The sequence below is a fragment of the Daphnia magna genome, linkage group LG1 (assembly GCF_020631705.1).
Source record: "Daphnia magna isolate NIES linkage group LG1, ASM2063170v1.1, whole genome shotgun sequence".
NCBI lineage: Eukaryota > Metazoa > Arthropoda > Branchiopoda > Diplostraca > Daphniidae > Daphnia > Daphnia magna.
Window position 1 is genome coordinate 16025027 of NC_059182.1, and position 27033 is coordinate 16052059.

General features: G+C 38.2%; 6 protein-coding genes and 3 long non-coding RNA genes across 14 annotated transcripts in view; 6 read left to right on the top strand and 3 right to left on the bottom strand.

The window, feature by feature from the left end:
* Window positions 1-1338: 1338 nt before the first annotated feature.
* Window positions 1339-2981, top strand: LOC116927067. Its single transcript, XR_004396431.2, has 6 exons — window positions 1339-1469; window positions 1715-1805; window positions 1971-2074; window positions 2282-2448; window positions 2611-2653; window positions 2828-2981. It is a non-coding gene; the product is annotated as an uncharacterized LOC116927067 (long non-coding RNA).
* A 195-nt stretch (window positions 2982-3176) lies between these two features.
* On the bottom strand, window positions 3177-4926 carry LOC116927027. The gene has a single exon (XM_032933959.2). It carries the CDS (start codon window positions 4721-4723, stop codon window positions 3239-3241), a length of 1485 nt encoding a protein of 494 aa, XP_032789850.1. The 5' UTR covers window positions 4724-4926; the 3' UTR covers window positions 3177-3238.
* A 440-nt stretch (window positions 4927-5366) lies between these two features.
* Window positions 5367-7342, top strand: LOC116927049 (adenosine kinase). Its single transcript, XM_032934010.2, has 9 exons — window positions 5367-5530; window positions 5591-5798; window positions 5854-5939; window positions 6022-6071; window positions 6137-6282; window positions 6424-6594; window positions 6656-6809; window positions 6866-6952; window positions 7014-7342. The coding sequence occupies exons 1-9, from the start codon at window positions 5505-5507 to the stop codon at window positions 7154-7156; spliced, it is 1071 nt and encodes a 356-aa protein (XP_032789901.1). The 5' UTR covers window positions 5367-5504; the 3' UTR covers window positions 7157-7342.
* A 138-nt stretch (window positions 7343-7480) lies between these two features.
* LOC116927054 (ubiquitin-like domain-containing CTD phosphatase 1) lies at window positions 7481-9220 on the top strand. 2 transcript variants are annotated; one of them, XM_045170144.1, is made up of 6 exons: window positions 7481-7950; window positions 8063-8259; window positions 8324-8530; window positions 8585-8620; window positions 8686-8808; window positions 8870-9220. In XM_045170144.1, the coding sequence occupies exons 1-6, from the start codon at window positions 7791-7793 to the stop codon at window positions 9140-9142; spliced, it is 996 nt and encodes a 331-aa protein (XP_045026079.1). In that variant the 5' UTR covers window positions 7481-7790; the 3' UTR covers window positions 9143-9220. The 2 variants fall into 2 exon arrangements, with proteins under 2 accessions (XP_045026079.1, XP_032789914.1); XM_032934023.2 differs by having other exon boundaries at window positions 8324-8497.
* Window positions 9221-9284: 64 nt separating this feature from the next.
* On the bottom strand, window positions 9285-10735 carry LOC116927061 (charged multivesicular body protein 3). Its single transcript, XM_032934036.2, has 6 exons — window positions 10555-10735; window positions 10363-10423; window positions 10122-10301; window positions 9945-10066; window positions 9796-9888; window positions 9285-9630 (listed from the first exon to the last, which is right to left on the bottom strand). The coding sequence occupies exons 1-6, from the start codon at window positions 10597-10599 to the stop codon at window positions 9481-9483; spliced, it is 651 nt and encodes a 216-aa protein (XP_032789927.1). The 5' UTR covers window positions 10600-10735; the 3' UTR covers window positions 9285-9480.
* Window positions 10736-10842: 107 nt separating this feature from the next.
* Window positions 10843-14453, top strand: LOC116927013 (bromodomain-containing protein 8). 3 transcript variants are annotated; one of them, XM_045170120.1, is made up of 9 exons: window positions 10843-11028; window positions 11360-11453; window positions 11510-11736; window positions 11801-11933; window positions 11999-12408; window positions 12482-13592; window positions 13658-13798; window positions 13867-14044; window positions 14118-14453. In XM_045170120.1, exons 1-9 carry the CDS (start codon window positions 10995-10997, stop codon window positions 14349-14351), a joined length of 2562 nt encoding a protein of 853 aa, XP_045026055.1. In that variant the 5' UTR covers window positions 10843-10994; the 3' UTR covers window positions 14352-14453. The 3 variants fall into 3 exon arrangements, with proteins under 3 accessions (XP_045026055.1, XP_032789830.1, XP_032789838.1); XM_032933939.2 differs by having other exon boundaries at window positions 11522-11736; XM_032933947.2 differs by having other exon boundaries at window positions 10871-10908; window positions 11522-11736.
* Window positions 14454-14784: 331 nt separating this feature from the next.
* Window positions 14785-16251, top strand: LOC116927082. The gene is made up of 2 exons (XR_004396434.2): window positions 14785-14965; window positions 16094-16251. It is a non-coding gene; the product is annotated as an uncharacterized LOC116927082 (long non-coding RNA).
* Window positions 15638-18404, bottom strand: LOC116927076. 2 transcript variants are annotated; one of them, XR_006643818.1, is made up of 5 exons: window positions 17846-18404; window positions 17078-17780; window positions 16847-16985; window positions 16472-16745; window positions 15638-16381 (listed from the first exon to the last, which is right to left on the bottom strand). It is a non-coding gene; the product is annotated as an uncharacterized LOC116927076 (long non-coding RNA). The 2 variants fall into 2 exon arrangements; XR_004396432.2 differs by having other exon boundaries at window positions 15638-16745.
* Window positions 18405-18574: 170 nt separating this feature from the next.
* LOC116926993 overlaps window positions 18575-27033 on the top strand; it is a 64156-nt gene continuing 55697 nt past the window's right edge. Inside the window, exon 1 of one of the 2 annotated variants that reach the window (XM_032933921.2) lies at window positions 18575-18711. The gene's annotated coding sequence lies outside the window, so the exon portion shown is untranslated. Of the gene's footprint in view, window positions 18712-24624; window positions 25331-27033 lie in introns of those variants that run through there. The other variant, XM_032933916.2, reaches the window with a different exon arrangement.

Here is a 27033-nt window from a genome sequence, read left to right on the forward strand (position 1 = left end):
TGCATTTGATTAACCAAAAGAAATTGTTCTATTGGCCCGAAGTATAATAGCACTGAGAGGTTTTAAAAAATCGCTTGCATTTGCATAGGGCATAAGGAAGTTATTGCTTGTAACTTTGCAAGGTGTTCCAGCCATTTTGGGGAAATATGGCTGAATGGGTATCAATCAAAGGTAATTATGTCATATGTTATAGTATCCATTTCGTATTGTGCGACAGTGAGACCAACCAAAATCTTTTAAGTTTGGTACATGAAAATGGCCACACTTGTTGTGCATAATGACCGACAAGAAAAGGCCGTTGCGTTTACTTAGCATGTTGGGCGCGGTTGAGATTTTAATGAAGGTTACAACAGTTTCCCCAAGCAAGCCCTTTCCTGCAGCATGCTAAAAATCATCAATTTCAGCAAACCATGATCACCTGCCATTCATTTGATGGTTGCAACATTACGGAGGTTAGAGAGCCTCGGTATTAGATCCCCTAAGATGATGTTGCTGACTGCAGACCCATATTCTTACACAGGCCCTCCGCTGCAAGACAAAAAAATTTCAATGTGTCAGTATTCACATTAGTAAAGGTTTTGTTAGTTTAGGTTTATTTAGTCAAAACTTGGTTATGCAAGGTTAAAGTACTTTATATACGTAGGGGTCGAGGGTCTTGAGTCGGGGCTTGAGGGTCTACGATCGGGAGCTCGAGTCCTTATGGTAAAGGAGTCCAAAATCTGTATGCTCAAACGCCTTTACGAAGAATTCTTTCCTATCACAGAATGGCTCCTAAGGTAATACTTAATGACAAGCATTTCTTTCCCCTTATGGAAACTCATAGACTTGCGAGTGGTAGTATTTTACTGTCTAATAGACATCATAAAATTTGAGCTTTTGAAATGTAAAGAATTACTTCATGACTTCACATACATACATAAAATCATAGTGCTTAAGAAAAAATGCAACAAAACAGAGCTTCAAGTTTCTATAAATACTTTTACACAAAGTTAAAATGTATCATTTGTGTGTTTCGCGGTTTCGCGGGTTTTCTGAGTGTTTTCGCACGCTGCTGTGACCCGTAGTAATGACGAAAAAAAGAGGAAGGAAAAGATTTCCGAAGCTGTTTCTGGATCTAACAATAAATATTTTGCAGTGTTTTTTCGATAATTAATTTGGCAATGAATATGTCGTCTATTAAATAATTTTACAAAAGATTGTATCGCCAATCAAGATTTTCAAAATTGATCACAACGGCTAGTCTGTTTGATTTTCGAATTTTGAGTTTTTCATATAGTTAACGATCGATAATTCAACAGTCTATTTCGATTGCTTCGATACTAAAGCTTGATTTTACCAACGGAGCATCATCTGTAATATTCGTTTCCTGGAGTTTATCAACCGACGTCCATCTTAAAATTCGCTGCTGCTCGTCTATGGCATTCATTATCGTTGATTCGCTGCATTGTTTCGCAAACGTCCAAATTGGTGTAAGTTAGATTTTGTTTGACACCGTTTAAATGATATTTGGATTCGAGTTTATCAACCCATGTAGCAAGTTGAGCGAAGCTCGTTGATTGTTCTACTAGGCCACGTGTTTCTTATACCGTATTTAATTTTTTTTCTCTATCAGTATTTGCGACTATTATATGCAGTTCGTAAATTCTTATGCAAAGAACATAACGGTTTCTTTTATGTTGCTGAATGTTACTTATGAATACATTTGCTTTTGAAGGTTTGCATACACTGACAAGATCTTCCAGCTGCATTGAAGGATGCAGTATTGCTATGGAAACCATTTGCACACATCTTGATCACCATGTTGTGTAAGAAAAACATCATAAAATACTTTCTGTATAAGCATGATGAGAATAATTTTTCGTCATCTGAATTACTGTTGACACAACTAATCTGAGCTATAAATGAAAAAATAGATTCTGGTCTTTAGTTAACATGTGCATAGACTAATTAAGATATTCGGTTTTCTACAGTTCAAAATGCTATTGCTGACAATCACTGGAATTCCTAATGGATCTGTCTGAAACCTGATTGGGTTTATTGCAGTTAGACCAATGGCAGAATACATTCATGCACAGTAAGTTGGTTAGAATATTTTCCCCAAAGTAGTTTTTGCAGTACCTGAGCGGAGACTAAAATTCAATATGATGTGGTCACCTTTCGCGGTAGTGCTATATTAAATAGAAGTATTTAAAAAGAAAACATTTTCTTGAATGTTTGCCCAAATATCTTCCCACATTGTTAACATTTAAATAATTATAAATGAATATTATTTGTCATGTAGAAAAGTTCCGGTTGAAAACTACATACTGTATGTGTGCGCCAGGAAGTAAGGAAACCGTTCAATACAAGTGATCTATTGCTACCGAAGGTTTGGAATTGCAACGTGAAACAGGGGGGAAAGTGTACCATCCAACGAAAATGAAAACAACTGTTAGACATCCAAGGAGGGTATGAATATCCTACTGAAATGTTTTCATATACTATTATGATGAGAAATATTTTTCGTCATCTGAAAAAGAACTGTGGACAAAATTTGACTGAAACTAATTTGAAGTGTGAATGAATCGCAATTTCTGTCCAATGGTATGTAATTCTCGTTTGTATCTATAGATTCCTGGTCGACTTGAGGAAATTCGCAACGTTTGTAGAGCAGGTCAGTTGACTTAAGCATTTTTCAAGTATTTTTTATTGTTAGCTATGAGGAAACGATATTTTTTCGTCATCTGAAATTAAATGTAGTCAAAATGGGTCTGAGCTGTTTATAAACCATAAAGTTTTGATCGTGAATGTGAAGATGTAGTCTTCATCTAACATCCTTTCATTGTAGTTGCAGATGGCACTGGGCTTTCTTATGGATTTTGAACGGATTGCATGCTTCGAAGAAGCGGTCGCTGTATCTTTGCATTGTTAAATACCAATTATGGTAATGTGACAGGAATGTACTTATTTAATCGAGAAATACATATAGCCTTGAAAATCAATGTTTATTTTATATTTCTAGAATTGTTAGTAATATCTTGTTTAATCGAAAAATACATATAACCTTGTTAAATTTTACGTCACCAAAACTTTTTCAAAAATAATATTCGTTTAAACTACAAAGTTAAAAATTATAGAAAAATGTCAATATTCGTTAGGGAATGCTTTCCTGGTAATTATCCTTTGCAACATGAATGTGAATTGTGGACCAATTTATTCGATTACGTACTTTATACATTAACTTATCCAACAAAGGCATTCAATATATTACATTCGAATTTTTGACGGAATTTGATGATATGGCTTCTTCAAGGTTGTTAACCAACTTGCGATAACTCCCAGATGAAGGACGTTCCCGAAAGGAGCTACTGCGTCTTCTACTTGAATTTGAACGACCTTCCAACACCAATGCGATTAGATACTTCCTGCGTATAAACATTAGATAGCCACTTGCAGACAGCACGGCGAAGGCAATAAAATAGAAAAGGAAGTGCGTATTGACTGGATCAGCATCAATATCAGATGACGAATCAAAATTATGAACAGCCTTTTGTGTTTCATTAGGAATTTTTTCTTCTTCCTTGTTTAACTCTTTTTCTTCTTTAATGGCATCGTCACCATCCTCATATGACGGCGGATCTTCATCAGCAGGTTTTATTGGTGGCTTGTCAGCAGAGCCGAAGTCGTTTAATCCAAAATCTTCGTCATTAACTGTCACTTCCGTTGCCAAAGATGTGTCAATATCTGTTGCCACTGTTGACGAAGATTTTGTATGATTGTTTTTAGACGGCACGTTAGATGCATTTGAATCCTTAGATAGCGCGGGCTTTTCGTTGTTAATCGTAATGGGGGTGACTGTGCTGATAGACTGCGTTGTAGCATTTAAGGACCCGTTGTTGATCTGTGAAGTCACCCCTTGAATAATTCGTTCAGTTTGACTTTGTTGAACAATGACTGGTGTCTTGATGTCAGGTGGACCTGTCAAGGAAGTGGGATATGAAGTAAGTTTGCCATTGATTGTTGTTAATTCTGTATCAGCATTGGCACTAGTATCTGCCAATTGATGTTCTTTCTTCTCTTCCAAAGACAAAATTGTTCGTAAGCTTTGGAGAATAATTTTGCATAGTGGCTGATTGTGTTCACCACAATATTGAATACACTGTTTTTGTGTTGTGTATGTTTCGCTACCAGGTAACATAGAAATGTTTTCAAATTTCTCCTCTACTGGAAACATTCTAAGGGCTTCATTGGATTTTACACTAGTTTTGACTATGTTACCTAGTTTCTGTGTAAGGTTTACATTTCCAACAAGGGCTTGGCACAAGCCATTGACGCTAGTCAGATTTTTTAGATCTTGGACAATGGGAAGGGACAAGGGATTTTCACCTTGACTTGCTGTGCAAACATAATCTGAAATCCAAATGGCACCTTTACAAACCAAGTTTACATTTTCCTTATCTGGACATAGCTCTTGAAGCTTTGTGATTGAACCTAGGATGCCAGTTTCTTCTTTTTTACTAAACTGTTCTTCTGTTTGAGTCCAGAGATTGGGACAGCTTGCCAAAGTTTCATTCAAGGATTTAGCTTGAAAGGAATACTTAAGGTCGGACAGAAATGAGAAAATGTTAAAAGGACTAAACGGCTGTTCAGAACCTTTTTGAATATTTTCTGCTCCATGAAGTTTATTTGCCAATATTGAGATGGCTAAAATTATGCTTACGCAAGTCACATATTTAACCGACATTTCTGTTACGTTATTAAATACCGTAGAAAAAGAAATAAGTCTCGCAACTACAGAAAACTTTCTGGTACTGCTTAAAACGCTTGGAAATTCAGCCACGTCAACAACGTAGCTTAGTTCAATGCTTTTAACAAATTCCTTCAGGCAGAAACCATTGAACTCTAGTCATCTACTACAAAAGCAAACGTAGCTAAGACTAAGAGGCATGTGTATGTGTATGACTGACTACATGGTAGTATTGAGCTAAGGCCAGCCAGGCAATATTTTTATTCCTTTAAAAATGTTATTATTATAGTGCAGAATTGTTTAAGCAAAACTCTCGTTTTATTCATTATTTTTTTATTTATTGCATTTTATTTTTAGCAAAATTATATTTTTCCTCCAGTTTAGTAACACTTTAAAAGCGTACGTACCAAGAGGCGGTGTTCATCGGCTGAAAAGTGAAGAATAATGAAGTGGTTTGTTTTATAAAATATTAAAAGTTTGTTTAAAAAGGTAATCAAAAAGGTTACAAGACAAACGTTAATTTTTTTAACACTTAACCTTTAGCTAGTAAGTCTTAAGAATGTAGCAATGAAGCATTAGGATTTTATTCACGTTGTTTTTATTACCAGAGGCGCTGACGAACATCGCTTGTCTTAAATGTGTCATTTAATTGAAAGAGCCGGCCTTACAACAAAATTACTGTCGGGTAGGATGTCATGTACTTGTTAGTCTGCTTTGCCCGGTCTTTTCGATCACGACGTGCTCACGAAAGGTTATTTGCAAACATTCTCACCCAAGAATGTCAGGAGATAACAAAGTTCTGAGGTTAAAAATTAAACACATATATTATGTTGCTTTCAAATGTTATTGAAATTTTGAGTACAGGGAAGGAATGCTGGTGGGGTTGTGTAATCCGCTTTTGGATATCTCAGCAGCTACGGATGTGGCATTCTTGGAAAAGTACGACTTGCAGTTAAATAATGCTATTCTAGCTGAAGAGAAGCACCGGCCTCTCTATAAAGAATTAGTGTCTCAATATAAAGTAGATTATATTGCTGGTGGGTCAGGACAAAATGCTCTCCGAGTTGCACAGGTGTTGAAGTTAACTTGTCAAATTTTTTTAAATTTAATTAAATTTTTTTATTCAGAGAGTACTGGAGAAGCCAAATGCTACAGTTTTTATGGGCTGTGTTGGCAAGGATGAGTATAGCGAAATCCTGCAAACTAAAGCAAGGTACTTTAAGAAATGGGGGATGTGTTATTGCTTAGATGATATAATTAACTTATGTCTTCAATCAACTTTTTTCCCCTGAAAGGAGTGAAGGTGTTAATGTAAGGTATCAATATACAGATACTGAATCTACAGGTAAATAAATGATACTATTGACATTTTTAAATTTGTAACATTGTTGAAAATTTTATTATATTAAGGAACGTGTGCCGTTCTTTTAACCAACAATGGGGCAAATCGTTCATTGTGTGCCAACCTTGCGGCAGCAAATCTTTTTACAAAGCATCACGTCGAAATCCCTGAAAACAGAAAATTCATCGACGAAGCAGATTTTTTCTACATCACAGTAAGAAAAATCATACCAAATTTTCTGCAAACCGCATCGTTTTACTATTGTAGAGCGCTTTTCCATTCTTATTTCATTTTTCATATTTTATCTTGTTGGTTCTTTTAATGTTAATTTTTATTTTATGTTTTTCCACAACAGGGGTTTTTCCTTACAGTTAATCCAGACACGATTATGGAAGTTGCGCGGCACGCAAACGCCGAAAACAAAATTTTAATGATGAACCTGAGCGCCCCGTTTTTGTCACAGTTTTTTAAAGAGCCTTTGATGCAAGCTTTTCCGTATATTGATATTCTGTTCGGGAATGAAACAGTACGTATCTCGCAACATCCGACTGAGAAACCATTGGTAACAATGAGTGGTTCCTTTCTAGGAAGCCGAAACTTTCGTCAAGGAACAAAATCTACCAGTAACTAATGATATGTCTGAAATAGCGTTGAGTATTGCAGCCCTCCCCAAAGAAAACCATAAGAGAAAACGCATCGTGATTATAACCCAGGGAAAGGATGATGTTATCATCGCTCAAGGTATGTACGTAAATATTTATCTTTTTTACAGATTGTTTTGATGATTGTCTTTTTAGACGGTAAAGTTACCCGAATCGCTGCCATTAATGTTCCCGACGATAAGATCGTGGACACGAATGGAGCCGGTGATGCCTTTGTTGGTGGTAAGATCTAATAAAAACCACAAAGCACTTACATCTTACTGTAACTTTTGCTTTTGTTTAGGATTTATTTCTCAGTTACTTCATGGTCGCCCCATTGATGTTTGTGTTCGTTGCGGAGTTTGGGCGGCGACCCAAATTATCCAGCAAGATGGTTGCACTTTCCCCACGGATTTGCAAATTCCTAAAGAGTTTCGGGCTGTTTAAAATTGCTTAGCTAAAGTGCCCGACACGATTTCGGGTTCAAGCACGAAGCACGACACCAAGGAAATATTAAGAACTTCTTTACTTCCGTAGGTGCAAATTTGCTTTGCTTTTAATTTTGGGATAATGTTTTCACCGACCTTTTTTTCTCGGGAAAATTATTAATAAAAGTACGAGCATTAAAAATAATCCCATGTGTATAGTTAAATACCAACATGATTATTAGTTCTATTTATCTTAGAGGTTTAACACTATACTTATATGTCTATGGCCCATGGTTATCCTTCGGTATTATATGGATTTCTGCCTTAACTTTTTCCGGCTCCAGAGGTTCGTGGGCATAAACAACGATTGAATCACAGCCCACCCCACCTCACCTAAAAAAGCAAGATTACTATCCAATCGGTAAAAAACCCCACCTGAACCTCAAAAGCCCCGCCACGAAACGCGAACCCCGATTGGCAAAAAGGCTTCTAGTTTATGTACGTACATCTGACAACATTGTGAAGTTCGATTGTTGACTTTCTAGTTCAGACTTAAGACTCAAGAAGTGAAAAAAGAAATTCGAGTTGAAGTTTCCAGCCACTCATTGTTCTTTGTTAATTAATAAGTTTGGTTATTTATTTATCTGTTTATCATGGCCGACGCCTTGATAAGTTTCGTGGTAAAATGGTCTGCGAAAGAGTACGCAATTCATGTCGATAAAGAAGGGACAGTTTTATGTCTAAAAAAAGCCATTGAAGTTGAAACAGGAGTTAAAGTAGAAAGACAAAAATTATTAAACCTCAAATTCAAAGGTATGTGGTCTTGTACAAAATAATAAAGCCATTATTAATAGTTCAGTAATGTAATACAATGTGCATAGTACATAATCCTTTGATCTCATTAACACCATTTCTTTCCTGTCAGGAAAACCAGCTGAAGATGCAGTTAAATTAAGTAGTTTGGACTTAAAAGTAGGGTTTAAAATCATGATGATGGGTTCACTGGAACAGGATATCACTACAGCATCTACAGTCCCAGAAATTGTTGATGAGATAATAAATGATTTAGACATGACTGAAGAGGAAATAGCTTTGGAAAATAGAGAAGAATACCTCAGCAAAGTATATTATTAGCAGTATAGTTTGTATTTTAGTTTAATGTAAAATTTTTCTACATCTTTTCAAGATTGCCAAACGAGTGGATAGCTATGAAATCAAATTGCTGAATGAACCAAGACAAGGAAAAAAATTATTGGTTTTGGACATAGACTATACTCTTTTCGATCATCGTTCGGCGGCAGAGACTGGCAATGAATTGATGAGGCCGTTCCTGCACGAATTTCTAACTGCCGCCTATGACGTACGTACCATGGGGGTGCTGTTTGAGATACAGGTCTGATCGTCAAGACGTTTAGATTAATTAATTGCACTGATTTCGCTGTTACAGGATTATGATATTATGATTTGGTCTGCAACATCTATGGTATGTTGTTGCAGAATAACATTATGTTTGATTTACTTAGTAATCAAGGTTTCCATTCTTATTAGAAATGGATTGAAGAAAAAATGAAACTACTTGGAGTATCGACAAACCAGAACTACAAGATCTTAGGATACCTAGACTATTTGGCAATGATTTCAGTACATATGGATAAATACGGGTTACTGGATGTATGCTATGTCTGGTGTAAATGTTTTTGAAGCAGTATTGAAATTTAACAATTTTGTTTAGGTGAAGCCTCTTGCTGTGATATGGGGAAAATTTTCGGGTATCTACAGTTCGAAAAACACCATCATGTTTGATGATATTCGAAGAAACTTTCTAATGAATCCCCAAAACGGTCTGCGTATTAGAGCATTCCGAGACGCTCACCAGAATCGTGATAAGGATCGTGAACTTTTATATTTAGCTCAGTATTTAAAGGACATCGCACCGCTCGAAGATATGAGTCATCTCAACCATCGATCATGGGAAAAGTACAGGCCGTCCAAGAAACATAAATAATCCCGTTCTCATTGAAAGAAACTTTGTTTAAATTATCCGAAGTTGGTGCATAAGAAAAAATACATCGTCCACAACCTATTTCTAGATTAAAGTTTACTTCTGCTCTATTTTATGACATTTTTTAGAAACTTAGTAAAGCTGGTACGTTTGAACAAATGTAATCATATAATAAGAGCTTATAGTATGTAGAATTTGTACAGCGTGTAGTGCCCTAGTTGCCAATTTACGTAAGTGATACTCAGGGCGCTACGTTATGAAATGAAACTATTGTTATCTCAATATGATTAGCTTTAAAATTTAAACGATGCACCAAATCTCTTAAACGTATTTAAAAGTCTTCAGCTTTTCAGGGCCTGTAGACGGGATTGCATTTCTTCCAAATCTTCTTCGTCATCTGCCGTAGACGCAATGGCTTCCGGAACAGGAAGAGAGTCGGTAACAGCATCCGGGGCTTTCCCTAATTGACCGGCTGTTATTTCCCACAAAACCTGCATCAGTTTGTAACAAAATAACAATAATAATAATTTTAACATATTTAATTAAATTTAATAAATAAAAAAATCTATTTCAATCACCTTTCAATCAATCAATCAAAATCAACACGATTCAAATGTGAAAACGAAATTTAAAAATATATACACTCGAAAACGAACCTTATCAACTTCTTGCTGAGCAGCTTCTTCAAGTTCTTCAGTATCCTCCAGACCTTCCATTGTGTCTTCTAACATTTCTTCAATAATTCCAGCCTACACAATAATAGGTGCAATCTCATAATAAATTTATTTTTGGTTCAAAAGAAAACCTTCATCATCTCCTTCGAAAGGTCTCTCATGGTGGCTGCAACTTCAGGTATTTTTATCAGTTGCTGCATGGCTTTCATTACTTCTGTGGACCTCTGAAGTGCTCCAGCAATTCGTAGGGTTGCTGCTCAATATAATTAGTCAGCCAGAGAAACTAATATTATGCTAAAAATATGAACCTAATTGATTTTTCATCTGCATTGATATGGAATTGATGTGAGCCTTGGATGTATAGATTTTTGAGATGGCCTTCCTTGAATGAATGATTTCTTTGGCAAGTATAATGCAGACATCTCTATCTCCTTTTTTGGCAGCTTCCTTCATACTTCTCTTCACCTTTTCTTCTTCCCTTTGAATACCTTTAGGTTTATTTTGGTTAACTTCAGTTAAAGGAGTAAGCTATCATAATATTTAAAGTACCACGAATTTGCCGGTCTAATTGGGAGTTCTCCTTTCGAAGTTTGCTACACCACTCGTTCACCTTGAACCAACATGAATTGGATATTGTTAAGTCTAAGGCTTATCGCGCGAGTCCTACACAATTTCGTTCAATCCCGCTATCTGTGTTCTGCGCTGTATCGTCCACTTTAGGGAAAATGAAACTTATTTTACCTTGTCTTTTGGATTAGCTTCTGGCGTTTTCCCAAACAATCCCATGATTCCGTTTGATAGAACAATTTTCTTTGGCGTAACTATAATGCAACGATTAACTAACCAAAAGTTTATGGTTTGACAGAGAGGCCAAGGGAAACAAGGTCCAAAACAGCAGGTAACGCCCTTTGATAAGCTGCGGACTGTTATTAAAGCAGAGCTTCTACATCAGTTCCGCCATCTATTGCTTCGCATCCGAAATTTGTAACTCAAATACCGTGATCTGTCCTTTTTATGCTTCCCTCAATGTTTCCCGACAATTACCGTTCAATTATCATTTTGCAGAGCGTCTCAGTCAATGCTTATATTGTGAATGTGAGTATGAATATGAAACAATAATAGAATACTAAGCCGAATCAACTTGAGGTTGACCAGATTCTACAAAAAAAATTTCTTGAGGAATGGCGAGTCCGGACAAGATTTCTTCTCAACAAAGTAATCTTTCTTTCCCATAGCTAGTTGGAACATAGTGCATTAAGTGTCATGTGTGTTCAAAACATTTTCGCCAGTTTAGTTATTAGGCAATTACAGAACCCAATTTCTCTTTAACGTGGGTTTTCAATAATCCATAGAGATTTTCATTAATGAAACTATCTTTATTGTTTGTCAGCTAGAGGACCGTTTTTGTGCATGTCTTTTGTGCTTGACCATGTGGAGAAGGAAAATAATTATATTTGTATTCAGAAATAAAACATCTGGATAAAGCTTCATTTGAAATACATTCTTTTTTGAGCAATTAAACAAGATATTTTTGTGATTAATTTAGAGCTCAAGATGAAAATGGTTTCTATTGATACTTGGTCTGTTCGTGAGCAACTGTGTTTGGCCTCTTCTGTACTTCGCAGTGGTGATCAAAACTGGTATTTTTTTTAATATTTTAAAACAAATTTTAAACAAAGACAATCTAAAGCAACAGTTTTGGCGAAAGGGTTTCCGTGAGCCGATCATTAAAACTATTTGCTGAACCGAATCGTCCACAAGATTGGTTGTCTCCCAGAAACTGTGCCTTGCAATACAATAGTTTGCTGGAGAAAACAGGTGCCCATAAGAGAAAAAGAGGGGAGAGACATCCAAGTTCGGGGTCAACAGACTCGCTGCAAGGAGAAACGGCTGGAGAGATCATTCTTAGACAGCTAACTCAGGGTAAACACAGCACTCCTTTTTAGCTAGACCGCAAATGTATTGAACATTTGACCGTGTATTTCAGAGCGCATAGAAGAGCTACAGCAACTGTTGGAGTCCTCACGCCGAGAGTATCAGAAACTAAAGAAAGAATTGGATTTAGTTCAAGATGGAAAACTCGACGACCGGCTACCAGAAATTAGTAAACAAATTGACGAGTAAGGATAAATTTAATCAGATGGTGAAAAAAACCTTTACTACCGTTGACTTCGTACCTTTATAGGGAAAACGAGAAAAAACTTAACGAGCAAAAATCTCACATAAAATGGCTGCAAGAACGCGAATCAAAGCAACAAGAGTTAAAACAAGCGCAGCAATTAATGTTACGTTCACCTACGAAAACTAGCAACAGTTCCGAAGCGGTGGATGGAGAAATGGTGACTGGTAGTCCGTCAGTCACAGACCAGCTCAACATCGACATTTCGACAGAGGAGGTGCGGGAGACGACCACTGTTTCTCCTAGTGAAGCTAAACAGGGCAGTACTGGAGGTAGCATCACCCCAATTGTTCCAGCCGCTACTCCCTCTTCGCCCTTGCTCACCAGTCTTTTGAGGAGTCCCACTGCCACGGCCAGTGTCCCGCCAAATGCCACCAAAGGATTTACGACTCCACCTTCAAAGCCTTTTACACTAAGTATTTATTTGTTTGTGTGTTTATTTTTGGTAAAACGGACGCCACAACTAACTTGGTTTTTTCGTGGGTATAGCCTCTCCAAGTGGTCTGTCGCCTGGACTAAAAAATTTGGTTTCTACTGCCATTGGAGAAGACACCTCAGCTATCAAAGTCGCTTCAACCTCTCCAGGAACAAGAGTGGCAGCTCCGACATTAACTCATCTGTTAGAATTACCGCTCAACTCACCGGGAAAACCTTTGCCCGATTTGACAGTCAGCGAGGAAACCGAGGTGTCTACGGTTTCTGTCCCGAACAAAAATGAAGTGCAAACAAAAAGTCAAGACATGGAAGCCGAAAAAATCGAAGAAACTTCAGTGCCCGAAAACGAGGAGCAAGTTGTGCTTGAAGAAACTGTTGAAACCAATGATGTTACAATCGTCCGAACAGAGAAGGAAAGCTGTGCCAAGGAGACGGAAGAGTCCAAACCATCAGCTGAAGAGGAGACGCCAGCCCATGACCTTTTGACAGAAACTGTAGAATCTTCCGTGAAGAAAGAAGATGAACCCGTGTCGAAAGCAGAGGATGACATTGGACTAACTCTTAAAGAAGAGCAGCCAGAGGTTACGGTAGCATTCGACAGTGAGATCGAAGTGAGCCACACCGAAGATGTTGAGAAAATTGTTGAAGAGATGGCCGTAGACGTAACAGCCACCGTTGGAGACATGAAGTCAGAACCCGTCGAAGAAGAGGAAGTGATACATGAAGAAGAAGAAAAGATAGTTGAAGAAGTAAATGAAGAGTTGGCCGATGAAAAGGTTGAAGAAAAACAACAAAAGACAATTGAAGCAGAGTCCACTTCTAAATCAGAGACAGAGACACCGAAAACCACTCGACGAGCTCAACGGGGCAGCCGGAAAAAGGAGATAGCCAGCGAAGCAGAAGGGACACCCAGTGATGAAAAAACTAAATCCTCTGAACTGGGCCCTACGACAAGGCGTAGTTCTGGCCGTAAAGGACCACAGTCTGACGACCAAGATACAGAAGTCGTCGAGGAACCCACCGAAACTATTGTACCTACTACTGGCGTTGGGAAGAAGAAGACTTCCTTACCCCCACCTCTGTACGTCCCGTCTACTTCACCGGCCCCGTCCAGCGGTATTGATTCCACTCCTAATAGCCCCACTTCGTCTGTCAGTACCGTAGCGTAAGTTCAAACAAATAATCGTAAATTTTTAAAATGAAGAAATATGCATTTAACTTGTCTTCCAGGGAGGACGATCGAGATTACAGGACCTGGAAAAAATCCATACTGCTGGTATGGCGAGAAATATCTAGCCACAAAAACGCATCCCTTTTTGCCAAACCAATCTCAGAAGAAAGTGTTCCAGGCTATCGTAGTTTGGTCATGCGGTAAATAGATTGACTGAGCTGTGTTTGAATGATAATTGAGGTTTGCTTTACGTAAATCGAATTTCTAGACCGATGGATTTGAGTACCATTAAAAAGAACATCGAAAGTGGAGCTATTCGAAGCACTGTGGAGTTCCAACGGGACATATCTCTCATGTTCTTCAACTCAATCATATACAACCCCACTTATCACGAAGTTAATCGTCTAGCAAAGGAAATGTATACCGAAAGCACTACCATTATTCAGGTAAAGGATTGATCATCGCAATCGCCTTTTTGTTGATGAAGTCGACAATTTAAGTTTCCATTTTCGTCTGTAGGAATTTGTTAATGCCCAGTTGCTAGCAGCTCATAACGTAGAGTCAATGCGTCCAATTCGACGTGAAACACGAGATCTTGCCCGTCGAACTGAATCGTTGAGCTCACATGAAGAAACACCTGTGAAGCTGGAAGAAGGCAAAACACGAGCGGCAAAAAGAGCCTCTGCTGCTGCGCAAATTGACGATAGCACGACCATCAAAACAAAGAGACGATCGCGTTTGCACAATGACTGAAACAGTCAGGAATGTACGCGTAGCTGATGTGTTCATAAAAACGTATTTCTCTTCCATTATCATTTTCTCATTCTGACTCAAATAAAGATCATCTTTTTAAAATTTCTTTTCAATTTATAGGTTTGCTTGTCTTGTTTCAGTTTCATGTTAACGAAAGAAAAATGTGATATAATTAGTTGGGCAGGTAAGGAAAGTACCATTAAAATGGCCGCTAGATGACAATTGAGTCTTGTTTTTAGAAAATTGTGCAGCCACTTGGTTGCCGGACCACGTGAATGTATTTGATTGTTTGGCTGGGATTCTTGCGTTCATACGGGCTGGTGTCGTATGCCTACACGACACAGGCTCCCCCGCTTCTATTGCCAGGGGGGGCTGGTGTCGCGTTCTTCGCCGACTGTAGCCCCCCCCTGCAAAAACGAGCGGGGCCAATGTCGGGGGGTGGGGGGTGGACTGGTGTCGGGGTACCCTCGGGGTCCACTGTCGCGTTCCCCGGTCATACTATACGTGCTACGGCATCTTGCTTAATATCGTTTTATCCTCTAACATTTCGTTAAGTTGCCGTTTCTTTTTCACTGACGAAAGAAAACCATTGACCTTTTTGAGGTTAGGCCCAAGTAAGAATTGCAATTTTTGCTTAAGTATTTCGTTATTTACTTAAAGAAAATGGCAGTTTGTTTGTTTTTGTCCGTTGAAACAATTGTCTTCAATAAGGTAATCATTTTTGTTCTGATTTGCTCTCGGATCCTGACGGGTGTTTTAGTTACGTCATGCATAAGTGGGGAAAACTTTGATTCTCAAAGTTTCTTAATCCTCATCTTGTTACAGTACGGCCACTGATCGATGCATCCGCCGATCCCTTGTTACTATTAATTTTTTTCTTGCAACAACATAATTGTACATGAACTCAGTACGTCTGTCACTAGCTTTGAGAATATTCTCGAACCGAGATATAGCTGTTTTTCTAATTGTTCCATACAAATGTGGATTACAAGGCTTGTTGTAACGAACATTGAATTGGATGGAGTCTTCTGATTGCGTCACCCTATTAAGGCCAATCTGTATGGAGTCATCAAGACCTAGAAGTCTATTAGAGTCACGCATAGATTGGATCTCATTTTAAAGTCTGCAGATGTAACAACAACAGCAAAAAGTTGAGTGAAATTCATTTGTGCTCGAGAGACAAATTTCCGACTAACAAAAACGGGTGGAAGAGGACAAGATAGATTGTTTGGTTTTTTTATTAGTTCTGCGGTAATCGGTCGAAAAAAAGGCGACTTATACCTCCAGCGATAGTCGAAGGACTCTTTCGTGTTTACATTCGTTGTTTTCATCAAGAAATTCTAACAAATAATAATCGCAAAGATAAAACACTCACTCTCGAAAGAAAAGAGAAAAATGATACAGAAGAAGATATTCCCGGATAAGAGGACGCTAGTTTGTGGACCCTTTGTAAATTCTGGTTTATATGGTTGTAATCACAGTTCATAAAAAGGTAGTATCTGGGCCTTGGCCTTAGTAACATCCGTAAACTTAAGGACGTCTCGTGAGGAAGACAATTTTGCAGGGGGATGTAGAAGAAACATCATTTCAGCAGTAGAATGATAGTTTCTTATGGCAGCAAAGGAAAAACTTTGAAAGACAAGTCATGAAAAACCTATACAAAAGTACTGCAATCATGAGGCCAGCTTTGTATTCCGCTCAAAATGCATTTTACTTTCTTTTCATTTTCTTTCTTTTCAAAGGAAAAACAAAAATTCAACAAAAACAAAAAAAGTGGGGATACCAAGAACACCAGAAAGTTACCATCTGCTGTGTTTTTAAGCGCGAGTTTTAAACCTTGCCCCGGCAATGTTCATCCGTCTTCGGTGGCACAATACACGGCATATTTTTTCCAAAACGACAAACCAACTCGGCAGCTACATTTCTTATTTTTCAATTTTAAACAATAAATAAAGCGTTATTTCTGTTTCGTTTTTTTTTTGTCCGTTCATTCTTTTCTTTCCGTCCGACTGCTCGGTAGAGGCCATCAGCTAGAAAGAAAGAACCAAAAATGAAAAAACCTTGACTTTGAGGTATATATTTTTTGCCGTTTAATTTTAAACTTTTTAATGTATTTTTACTTTTATTTGTGTGTGTGTGTGTGTGGTTAGCGCGGCCAAAGTATTAAAAAAAAATGTAGTTGCTACCTCTTCGTTGATTTTTGAATCTTATGTTGTTATTTTTTTTCCACCATTTTTTGTTTTAATTACTGGACACTGAACATTACATGTTCATTGTACGGCAATCTGGGCAACGAACCTCTTGATAACGCGTGGGTTCCAATCGGATGTTCGCACACCCACCATTACCCTCTTTGAGCAATTTTTCCTTGGTTTCTTCTCGCTGTTTTACAAGCTTTTGATTGCAATTGGAATATTGTTCATTAAGGTGTTGTTTGAAAAAAAAAATTATATTGTTTTGTTTTTTTCTGGATTTTATGCCGATCTAAAGTTAACCTTTTTTTGTAGGCATTTTTTTGTTGAAATAACAGCTGGTCTGGCGACTGTTATCTCCTCTTTTTGGAGGGTGTCTTGGTCGACTAATGTGTGGTTGTGCTGCTGGAATTTTTCAACCTCGCCAGAGTTCTTCGTGGGTCTGTATATGTGTGTCGGTAAACAAAAGAGAAACACGCATTAGCATGACAGGAGAGAGAAAAAGAGAGAGAGAAAAAAAAAAAGAGAAACCACCTGTCGCATGTTCGCTGCCTTGACGAATTAAATAATCACAGGAACATACGAAAAACAAAAGAGAGCTAAAGCAAATCATTTGTGTATAAGTCAATATTGGTTTAAGAAAAAAAAAATTGAATGAAAAGAAAAAACTCGGTCTTGCTATGTGAACGTCAATTGTTCCGCACGTTCAATTGCGTGAAATTGGAAGCAGGCATTACTGGGCGATCACCCAAAAGTCTTTTTTCCTTTCGAAACAGAATTTAAAAGCTCTTATTAGTTACGGCCAGCTGTGCTGTGTGATGACTAAACATTCCTAAGATGCCATTTTTGTTTGCTTTTTTTTTTCTCTTGCTTTGATCCTTCGAAAATGGCGTCTGGCACAGATTAGTACAAAGGCACAACTAACAAAGTCTTGAAGATTGTTTACGTACAGTAGCATTATTCATCGCGGGAGATCTCAGATGAAGAAGACAGAGAGGGTTAGTTGCACTAACCTGACAGTGAACAGTGAGCGATAGTGTCGAACAATTGCATGTTACTCTTTTTTGATGAACGGGCCGTCACCGTGTGTCGGAAGCAGCCGTCTGCTAATCTCACTGGGACCTGGGTGTACGTTCTTTAATATTGGTCCTGGAAAGCTTTCTTTTTTTACGTCGCCTTTTTCTTTTTGGTCTTCTACTCTTTATCAACTGGCGTTGGAGCACATATGATAAATGAACTGACAAGGATACCGGGTATAAAGCACAGCGCAACAGGACGCATATCAAATAGCCACCATCTTACCCGGAAATGAGATCCTGTTCTTCTGTCGACGACTCATGCCATACCATCTCGTCGACCTCTTGGGTGACGTATATTAACCAATAATTTCTATTTCCTTCTTGTTTTCTTGGCATCTTCACTCTTTCTTTTTTTAGCCACATTATTCGCAGGCACATGTGTTTGTAGTTAGTTGACTGTAGATAAACTTAAAATATCGTCCCTTTGTGACTTGAGCTGGACAGCCTCATGTAATGAAAGCACGTCACCTGTTCGCTGATCTTTTTTTTTGTGGATTCGATCGATAAATCGTTTTTTCCCCACATTTTCTTTAGAAAGTTTTGTTTTAAAACGATTTTCTTTTCTTCGATCGATAGATTCTGTGAATTGATGAACAAGCTTGTCAGCGGAGAGTAGATCTTTGTGTTCGAAGAACTAAAGCTTCTAATGTCTCTGCTTTATTGAGCCTTTGTTTCAAGTACTTATTTTAATGACGAGCTATTGTCAGCAAAAGGCGGGTGTCAACGAGAGCTGCGAATGAAAGACACGATGCCAAATATTTTTAAATGCTCGTTGATGAATTAGAAATTCGGAACTTAACGATTGGTGTCGGCAACGTTGGCTGAGACTACTAATAGTGCTGCTGAGTAGGTCGGACATTAGTCATGAGACTGGAGTTACTTTGAATTAGTGGTCAACCTTTTGAACTTAAAAGTGACTCACCATTTCCTCGTGTATTTGAACTTGTTTCCTACGACGAGATGTCTTGGCAAGACATTTTCCTGTGCTCTTTACTGAACTTTGAGTGGCCGATGGGTTGAACCTCGTAATGGAAGACGGTGTCGACAACGTGACCGGTCACCTAGAAATGGCGCCTTGGCCTGCAAAAAGTAAGTTGCATTTTCTCTTTGAATTTGGGGACCCATTTCTTCCTATGTGTCTGTTTTCTATGTACCAACATGGATGGTTGCATTATTTTCAATCTTTTCTCCCGTCCATCCAACCATAGACAACGAAGAGGAAAACAACAAAGGGGAAAAAAAAGAGGGAAAAAAAAGAGAAGGAAGGGAAAAAAAAAAAAAAAAAGAAAAAATTAAAAAAAAAAAAAAAAAAAAAAAAAAAAAACAAAAAAAAAAAAAAAAAAAAAAAAAAAAAAAAAAAAAAAAAAAAAAAAAAAAAAAAAAAAAAAAAAAAAAAAAAAAAAAAAAAAAAAAAAAAAAAAAAAAAAAAAAAAAAAAAAAAAAAAAATAAAAAAAAAAAAAAAAAAAAAAAAAAAAAAAAAAAAAAAAAAAAAAAAAAAAAAAAAAAAAAAAAAAAAAAAAAAAAAAAAAAAAAAAAAAAAAAAAAAAAAAAAAAAAAAAAAAAAAAAAAAAAAAAAAAAAAAAAAAAAAAAAAAAAAAAAAAAAAAAAAAAAAAAAAAAAAAAAAAAAAAAAAAAAAAAAAAAAAAAAAAAAAAAAAAAAAAAAAAAAAAAAAAAAAAAAAAAAAAAAAAAAAAAAAAAAAAAAAAAAAAAAAAAAAAAATAAAAAATATTAGAAATCCAACTAAGACAGAAAATGCAAACGACGTGGTTGAACCAGATTTTGGGTAATTTTTCGAATTTTTGGGTAACCTTGAACACATTTGAGATGGCGTTTCATGGACTATCCCGTATCCATTGATTTCTTTAACATCGTGTAATTTTGGGGAATTTTAAAACTGGTTTCGAGGTTTCCAACTCTAATTTATTCGAAAAACATTATTATTATAGATGCCTACGGTACTTCTCGTAATCAATGGTAATCTTTGAAATACGTAGCGTCTTGTTTCTAAAATTTCTCCCAGTCTTTTCGTGAAGTTCCCCATGTTTGTTCAAAATATGTCTAGTAGAAGTAATCTTACGTCTTTTTCGTTTATCCCTGATTGTCACTTGAATATTTCAAACACCTTTAAAGTTTCATGCGAAAAGCGTGCAAAAAATAATGGCGGGAAATCTAAATCACACAGACAAAAGAAGAGAAAAGCATGGTATTAAAATGGCGGGTAATTTTCTACTCCCATCCTTGTGTTTTTTTGGGGGATGGGAAGAGGTTGCGACGTCTTTGGTCTGTCAAAATGAAAAGAAGGGGGGGGGGATCGTTTAATCCGGAACTGATTGGCCTGTAGCGTGAGTGCTTTGCTTTTTCCCGTCAGTGTTGCTGATGATGATGCAATAATTCTTGTTGTAAAGACTGTTCAACGCTCGGCTGCGCTCGCTCTCAAAGATGGACTGTGGAAGCGTCCACGAATCACTGGCGCCGTTTCTAGCTGCTGTTAATAAAGCGAAAAACACTCGCAGTGAAGAGAACAAATTTTTTTCTAGTGTTGTATCGAATTTTCTGTACGTGTGCTTTTTTTTTTTTCGCCATCTGGAGATGAAACACGTGTTGTACGCACGCCCGATTATTTGCCAGACCGACGGTACGCAACCGTCGATTGGTTCACTGAATCTTTGATTTATGTAATTTGGTTTCTTATTTTTGGTTTGGTCTTCGTTTTTCCCGCGTGGCCCGTCAATTTTCGCCCTCATGCGGAAAGTTCTTCTTGGAGGTAAAACATACCAATTATGGCAGTGAAACTTGCTTTTGTATCTGAAAAGTTGAATCCATTCGAGCAGTTTGTTTTCTTTTTGCGTCAATTCTCTACGATTGTGGTTTTTTTTTTCAAAATTTTGAGCTCTTTCCAAGCTTGACGTTTGGTGCCACACTAGCCAAAATGATGAAAGATTTTCTATGGATGTGTAACGCCTTTGTCCGGTGAGGCACCTAACGTAAATAAGCACTGCCTATCAGCCGTCCCATTTTAAGCGATTTACTTCAATTTATTGAACACCTTTTTCAGCTCTTTCGATCGTAAAGGCTATTGAAAAAAAACACAAAATTTATGAATCAAAACCTTTTGAATATAGCTATTGACATTTTTGAATTTTTTTGAGTAAAAAAATTTTTTTTTTTCCAACGATAAAAATGTTGGGCAAGGTGTTGACACCTGTCAGATGTTCGCTCGTCCCCCCACGCTTTTAAATGTATTTTCCTTTTTCAACAATTTATTTTTTATTTTTTTTTTGGATTGGCAATAGGCCATGTCTCGTCTCACAAAATTTTATTCCAACCACACACACGCGTTCAGTAGAAAAACAAAAGAAGTGAGACTGTTTCCCTGCTGATAAGCGGATAGCGTCCAACGAAGAAAAATAACAACTTTAAAAGCCCATCACGTATGTCCGCCACGATCTACTCATACAACACACGAGCAAATCCCTGGCTGCATTAGTATGGAAGCGGATGTAACGACGGACTGACTCTTATTTTTCTTATTTTTTTTTTTTTTTTCATGTTGCCTTATGGACCTATTCGTCCACTACGTAGCAATACGTAACATTGGTGCGTTATGATGACGGACCTCCTGCTGCCTTCTTGATATGTGTTTAGCAGTAAAAGTCGTGTATGGCACACACAAAAAGCCTCTCTCGTGTGTGCCCGTTATATTCAAGCTCTCTTCATCTTGCCTTCTAAAAATCGCTCGTCTCCTCATTGCCACGCCAACGTTATTTTCAAAGGAGTGCCCATTTTTCTTTTTCGGGATTTTATTCCCCACGTTTATTTTGCTTTTTTTTTTTTTCGCCTAAGAACAAGAGTGAATGGGCAATTGGACATTCAACATCTTAGTACGTCTTATCGAGTTGGGATGCTTCATGGTTGCAAACATGTTTGCGTGAGTGTCGATTCTTTTTTACCAATTTCCCAGCCACCTTCTTGATTGAAAGTCATCGATCGATCGTCAGTTGTTCGCCAATGTATTCCCCCTCCACCCCCGTTTTTTTTTTTTTTTCACTCACGTCGACTCAAGTTAAATGGATTCTGTCAAGTGGCACGTCTCAAGTTTTGAGACGATGGCGGACCTGACGGGCTCCGGCATTTTCTTGTGAATGTGCGTCGTGTTATTATTGCTGCAGTTGGCGAATAAGTAGCGGTTTAAGGAGAGGCTGTAACCGTTGAAAACCCAACCTTTCTGTCTCTTCACTTGACAGAGACGAATGTGAGTACATTTACCATTGAAGGAGGGAAAAGGGAAAGGATAAAAAAAGAAAAGACTGTCGAATGCGTTTGGGTGGGCGTCAAAGAGCCGAACCCGCCTGCTGAGGAAGCGGAGTCGTGCAAGAGTCATCCGGATTCTTGACAATCATCGATGGGATTGCGCCCAACTGAATTGGCCTCCTTTTATTGGTTTTTCTAACTTTAGAAATGGCATCTTCGTGTGTGGGCGAGGCAAAGCTTTTCGACTAATTGAAACATGAAATGCAATCAGGAATTTAGATTTTTTTTTTTTGTAATTTCTTTTGTCTGCGGGACAGTCTCTTGTTCAGTTTGTCTATTATGATTATCCAACTAGATTGACTGCTACAGCGAACGTAATTGTTAGAAAAAAAGGAATTTTCATCTACAAATCTCATTTTAATTTTGTTTTTCAATTTGATTTTGTCTGAAAAGAGGCAATGTTTTGAAATGGAAGAGGCAAGGGCAGGGATGTTTTGCCCACCCTACGAGCAATTGTATTTTCTCGATTGGAAAGAAATGATAACAATGCGTCCTGTTATTGAAATGAAGATAGGGGTCTCATGAATGAAATGAAGATGTTCACTTTTTTTCCCCATTTTTTTTCATTTGTTTCTCTTTTTTTTGAAAACAGAAGTCATCGGTCTTGGCGTCTGTGCCAGAGAAAGTATATTTAGTGTTGTGTCGTAACACAAAAAAAGACGTTATCAAAGAGGATTCATTTCAATTATAAAAACAGACCGTGAGATTTTCGGTTCCGATTTCCAGTTCCTTACCTTCTTGTTGCGGTGCTCATCTCCGGTGAACCGAACCTTCTCATGTACGTACCCAAAGAAGAAGAAAAAAAACCGAAAAAATTCCCGAGTGTATGTTAGCGCAGGATTGTAGCGATCCAAGCAAATGGAAAACCGCGAATGGCTATTCAAACTTCTCTCGTGCCCATGCCATTTTCTCTTTCTCTTCGGCAATTTATTTAAAATACCATCTTAAGGAAATAAAAAATAAAAACCCAACATGTCGATCTCGACGTCGCTGCTCGCCGCCAATTTGAAACCCGTTGGTCTCTTCATTTTCCAATGGACCGAAAGTAATCAATAGCGTTAGAGAAAGGCAAGAGTTCACGAAGCCGATAATTCTTTATGCATGTTCGTAAATGTTCGTAAAAGAAAATAGAGAGATGGAGGAAGTAAAAAAAAAAGAGCCCAACCCAATCCGCTAGTCGGAAATACGCAATCGAAAAACAAATGTGTAAACAGACATTGAAAAACGGCTGAAGGGCACAGGCAAGGAGTGCCAGGTTCCCCCATTTTACGCGCGATGGTGGTCGTCGTCGTCGTCGTGTGTTGCAAGTAATCACGCCGGGCAGATTATGCGACACGGTATGCGTAGCTTATTATATCCGTTCGATCTGATGCTTGTTTTTTTCGTTGGAAAGGATGATGAACGACGTCGTGAGGATCCGTTGGCATCACGTGACTGTGGGCAAAGAAACAACACAACAAAATTGGTTGGATCCAAATGGGATCAAGGTACTAGCAGAAAGTCTCGCTTTTTTGTTTCGTTCGGTTGATGTCGGATGCTACCATGGCTCGCTGGATGTATCCCCAAGACGGCCTGATGTTGTTGTATTATTTGTGGCCCCGTTGCTGGCCAAAGACATAATCTTTTTGGGGCTGTTGTATGGCAGAAGCTGCTGTGCCTTGTGCGTTTTCTTTTCTTCCAATGATTTTCTTTTTCTGTAGAGAATGAAAACCAAGAAAGAAGAAGAGCGTATGAATCTGAGGCAAAAGGAAAAGGTGTCGATAGCCACCACGTCATTGAGAGGTGCGGCTCTTTCTCTTTTGGGGTTTCAAAAATCCGTTCTGGGTATCGCACACACACACACGACGGGAAAGAAAGAAATATCGAAAGGAAAAACAGGCCAAGGAAGGAGAATGGAGGAATAACTAAAAATATATTTTTCTCTTTAAGAAAAGGATAGAAGAAAAACATTGATCTTGTACCGTATGGCGGCCCGATGCAGGTACTATCAACAACAGTATTTAATTTACCAGGGAATGAGAAATTGCATATCGATGACTTCTTTCAATTGTACAACCCATCGGTGAAAGTGCTGAGCAATAAATTGCATAGATCTTTTTCTGCCACTATTTACGAGAGAGATTATATACTTGTCAGCATTATCCCCTCTTTTCGGTTTCTTGTAGAAGTGTACTTATGTGTGTGTCTTTCTCTCTCCTCCTGTTCGTTGATATACCTGGTTGCGTTCGAGGTCGTTTGCAAGCACACACTCAACAGTCGGCCATACCACCTAGCCTTCACACTACTACCAGCGGTGGTAGTAGGCTTATTATTTTCGTGCGGGTTAGAAAACCAACCCGCGTGAGTCTTCAGAAAGAGAAAGAAAAAAAAAAAAAAAGAAGCCACCTGCCTCTCTCTGCCTTCTCCCTGTTATTCCAACTCGTTTAGAAAAGTACACGCGGTGTTGTGTGGCCGAGTTAAATTCGAAGGAATAAAAACAAGAAACATTCTTAGAGGAAAGGGCGGGGGCAGTGAAGCGGCGCGGTTCGCGGACTCTGCGTGAGGCGTGCGCGGTCTCTGATGTCATGCGGGAGGTGGGTGGCGGTAGGGTGGGAGATTCTTTTTCTTTGCTAGGTACTAGTGTTTGCCGTGTGTCCTCCTCCTCTTCTTCCCTGGAGCCATTCGTTCGGTCTCTCTCGACTTTAACTCCGTTCAGTCGGTGGTCCGAGTCGATGCCCGAGCGGACGCGTTTAGAAAGGGGTGCCGTTCAAATTATTTTCGTGTCAGTCGACGTCAAAGAATTGCCCCTCTGACATTTCACCCGTTCCCTTTTTTTTTACGTGAATATTTACAAGGGGGTGATCTTTTTTGGGGGGGATTTACTCCAGGCGGATTATCACTTTTTCTTTTCATTGGAGTTCGACTTTGTTAGGCAATTTGATTGTGATTTTTGTTGTTGTTGTTAACTTACAAAGAGACACAGACGGAAAACAACTATGAGAGACATTCGAGCTGTTGAACTTATTTAGTTCCGTGTGTATGTGTGTGTTTCTTTTACGTTACCGTGTCCTCGTCTGTGTTTCGCTGTGTGATCGTGTCTGTGTGTGTCGGACCGTTTCGTGCGGTTGTTGGGTCGTCTGTTCCGGATCCGTTGAAAATCGGAACCTTTTTTTTGTTTTTTTTTTTTACCTCGATGCAGACAAAAAAATTGTGAGCTATTGTTGTGTAGGATTGTCAGCTACTGACTCGTAGAAGGAAAGCCCGTAAAAAAAAAAAAAAAATCTTCAATACAAAGGACGTCAAACGCATCAGCCGCACTCACGAGGGAAACAAGCGAAAACAATTTAGAGCTTTTTCTTTTGATGAGTTTTTCGTCCAGTGACTTGATAAATTTATTCCGCCAAAACTGCTGCCTGGTAAGTTGTTTGAATGACGAATCCATCTCGTTTTGTCCTTCCATTTTTCGATTCGGAATGTTTACCACACTCATCGTCAACGTTTCTCGGAACCACTGTCAGACTTTCAAGTCGATATTGTTATGCGTTTGTACAACATCTGTTGAGTCCCTTTCCGACAGGTTTTCTTTTTTCGTTAATGGCTGTTCAGTATGTCGTTGTCTACATTTTTGTGCGTTTTTTTTTTCTCGAAAAAAAAATAATATCTAGAAACAGAAAGAAAACCTAAATTCGAAATACTCGTATTGCTTTTCTCCCCTTTCCGTGTCTTGTCGGATTTCTTCCGCAGTACCCGCTTATGCTGGCGGAAATCCTTTTTGTAGGGCGTCATCTGTGCCGTCCACTCTTTCTTTTCTTTCTGTTCTTCAGGTCTTCGGGTTTGTTCCGTCTTTTTTTTTTTGTTTCATCTAGTGGTTATATTTTTCTTCTTGTCGAGCCATCATTTTCCCTTGTGTGCTACAGTACCGCGTATGCAGATGAGGGAATGGTAAAAAAAAAAGAGAAAACTTAATGTCTCTACTGGGTTTCCTTTCCTACTGACGGCACTTTTTCTTCTTTATTCTATCGGCATTTTTGTTTTTTCCCATTGTCATTTCAGCTTTCCCATGACGTCTCCTTCCTTCCTTCCTAAAAATAAAAGAACAACCAAGACAACGTAAATTCTCAGGTAGTTTTTTTTTTTTTTTACGTAGAGAAATATTGCTTACATTATAGTCCTACTTTCAAAAAGAATAAGACAATGTGGCCAAGAGAAAGAAAACACGACTCGAGATGAATTAATAATAGCCGGCAGGTTATAGCTTTGGGCCGGCCGTAAGCTGGCGATGATCCCGTGCCGATGTGACCCAATTTGATTTGGTTCAACGAGCAAGTGTGTTGGTTTGCTGACTGCGGGAACTCGAACAGGTGCTTAGGCGGAAGTCCCCCCCTTTTTTTTTTAGTTAAATACACCTTGTTTTTTGTTTGTTTTGTGTTTACACGTTGCGTGAATGCGAGTTTTCATCGTCGACGTTGTTTTGCTGCTGTTTCTCCTTGCGTAACTATGTCATTAGATTGTCGCACCGTTTAACGGCTGCTGATTAGCCGTTTCGCTTCTTTTAGAAAATACAAAAAGGTGGGGCGGGAGATTAGAATGCGAAATAGAATAAAGACAATTTTTTTATTTGTGTTTTTGTCGACATCAATGACTATCGAAGCTTTAAAGTACTTCGTTTCTCGTTCAACGATTATGGCTTTTTTTTTTGTCGCCAGCGTGGAAAATCAAATTAAAGAGTTGATGTCTGTATACATTGACAATTTTGTTGACTCGCAAAGATGGACGCTTGCGCTGTTTACCACCAATTTCATTTTTATAAAACGATTTTTTTTTAAAGGGCCTTTTCACGAGAATGCCTCGCGCAAGGATCGTACGTTACGTCACACAAACGAGCGTCTTATGACAACTGAAAAACAAAAGGCAGGTTTGGTACGCACTTGTTCATTTGCCTACGAATAGTTGCGTCGAAGAAACAAAGAGAAAGAACGATGTACAGACGAAAAAGGAAAACAGAAGAGTTTTTATTCTTCTTACCATTTTCTTTAACAGCTAAAGTTAACGACTGTAGAAGCAAATGTTTGAAACACGGCGAGTCAATCCCACCGGAAGAGAAAATGGCGTACAGAAT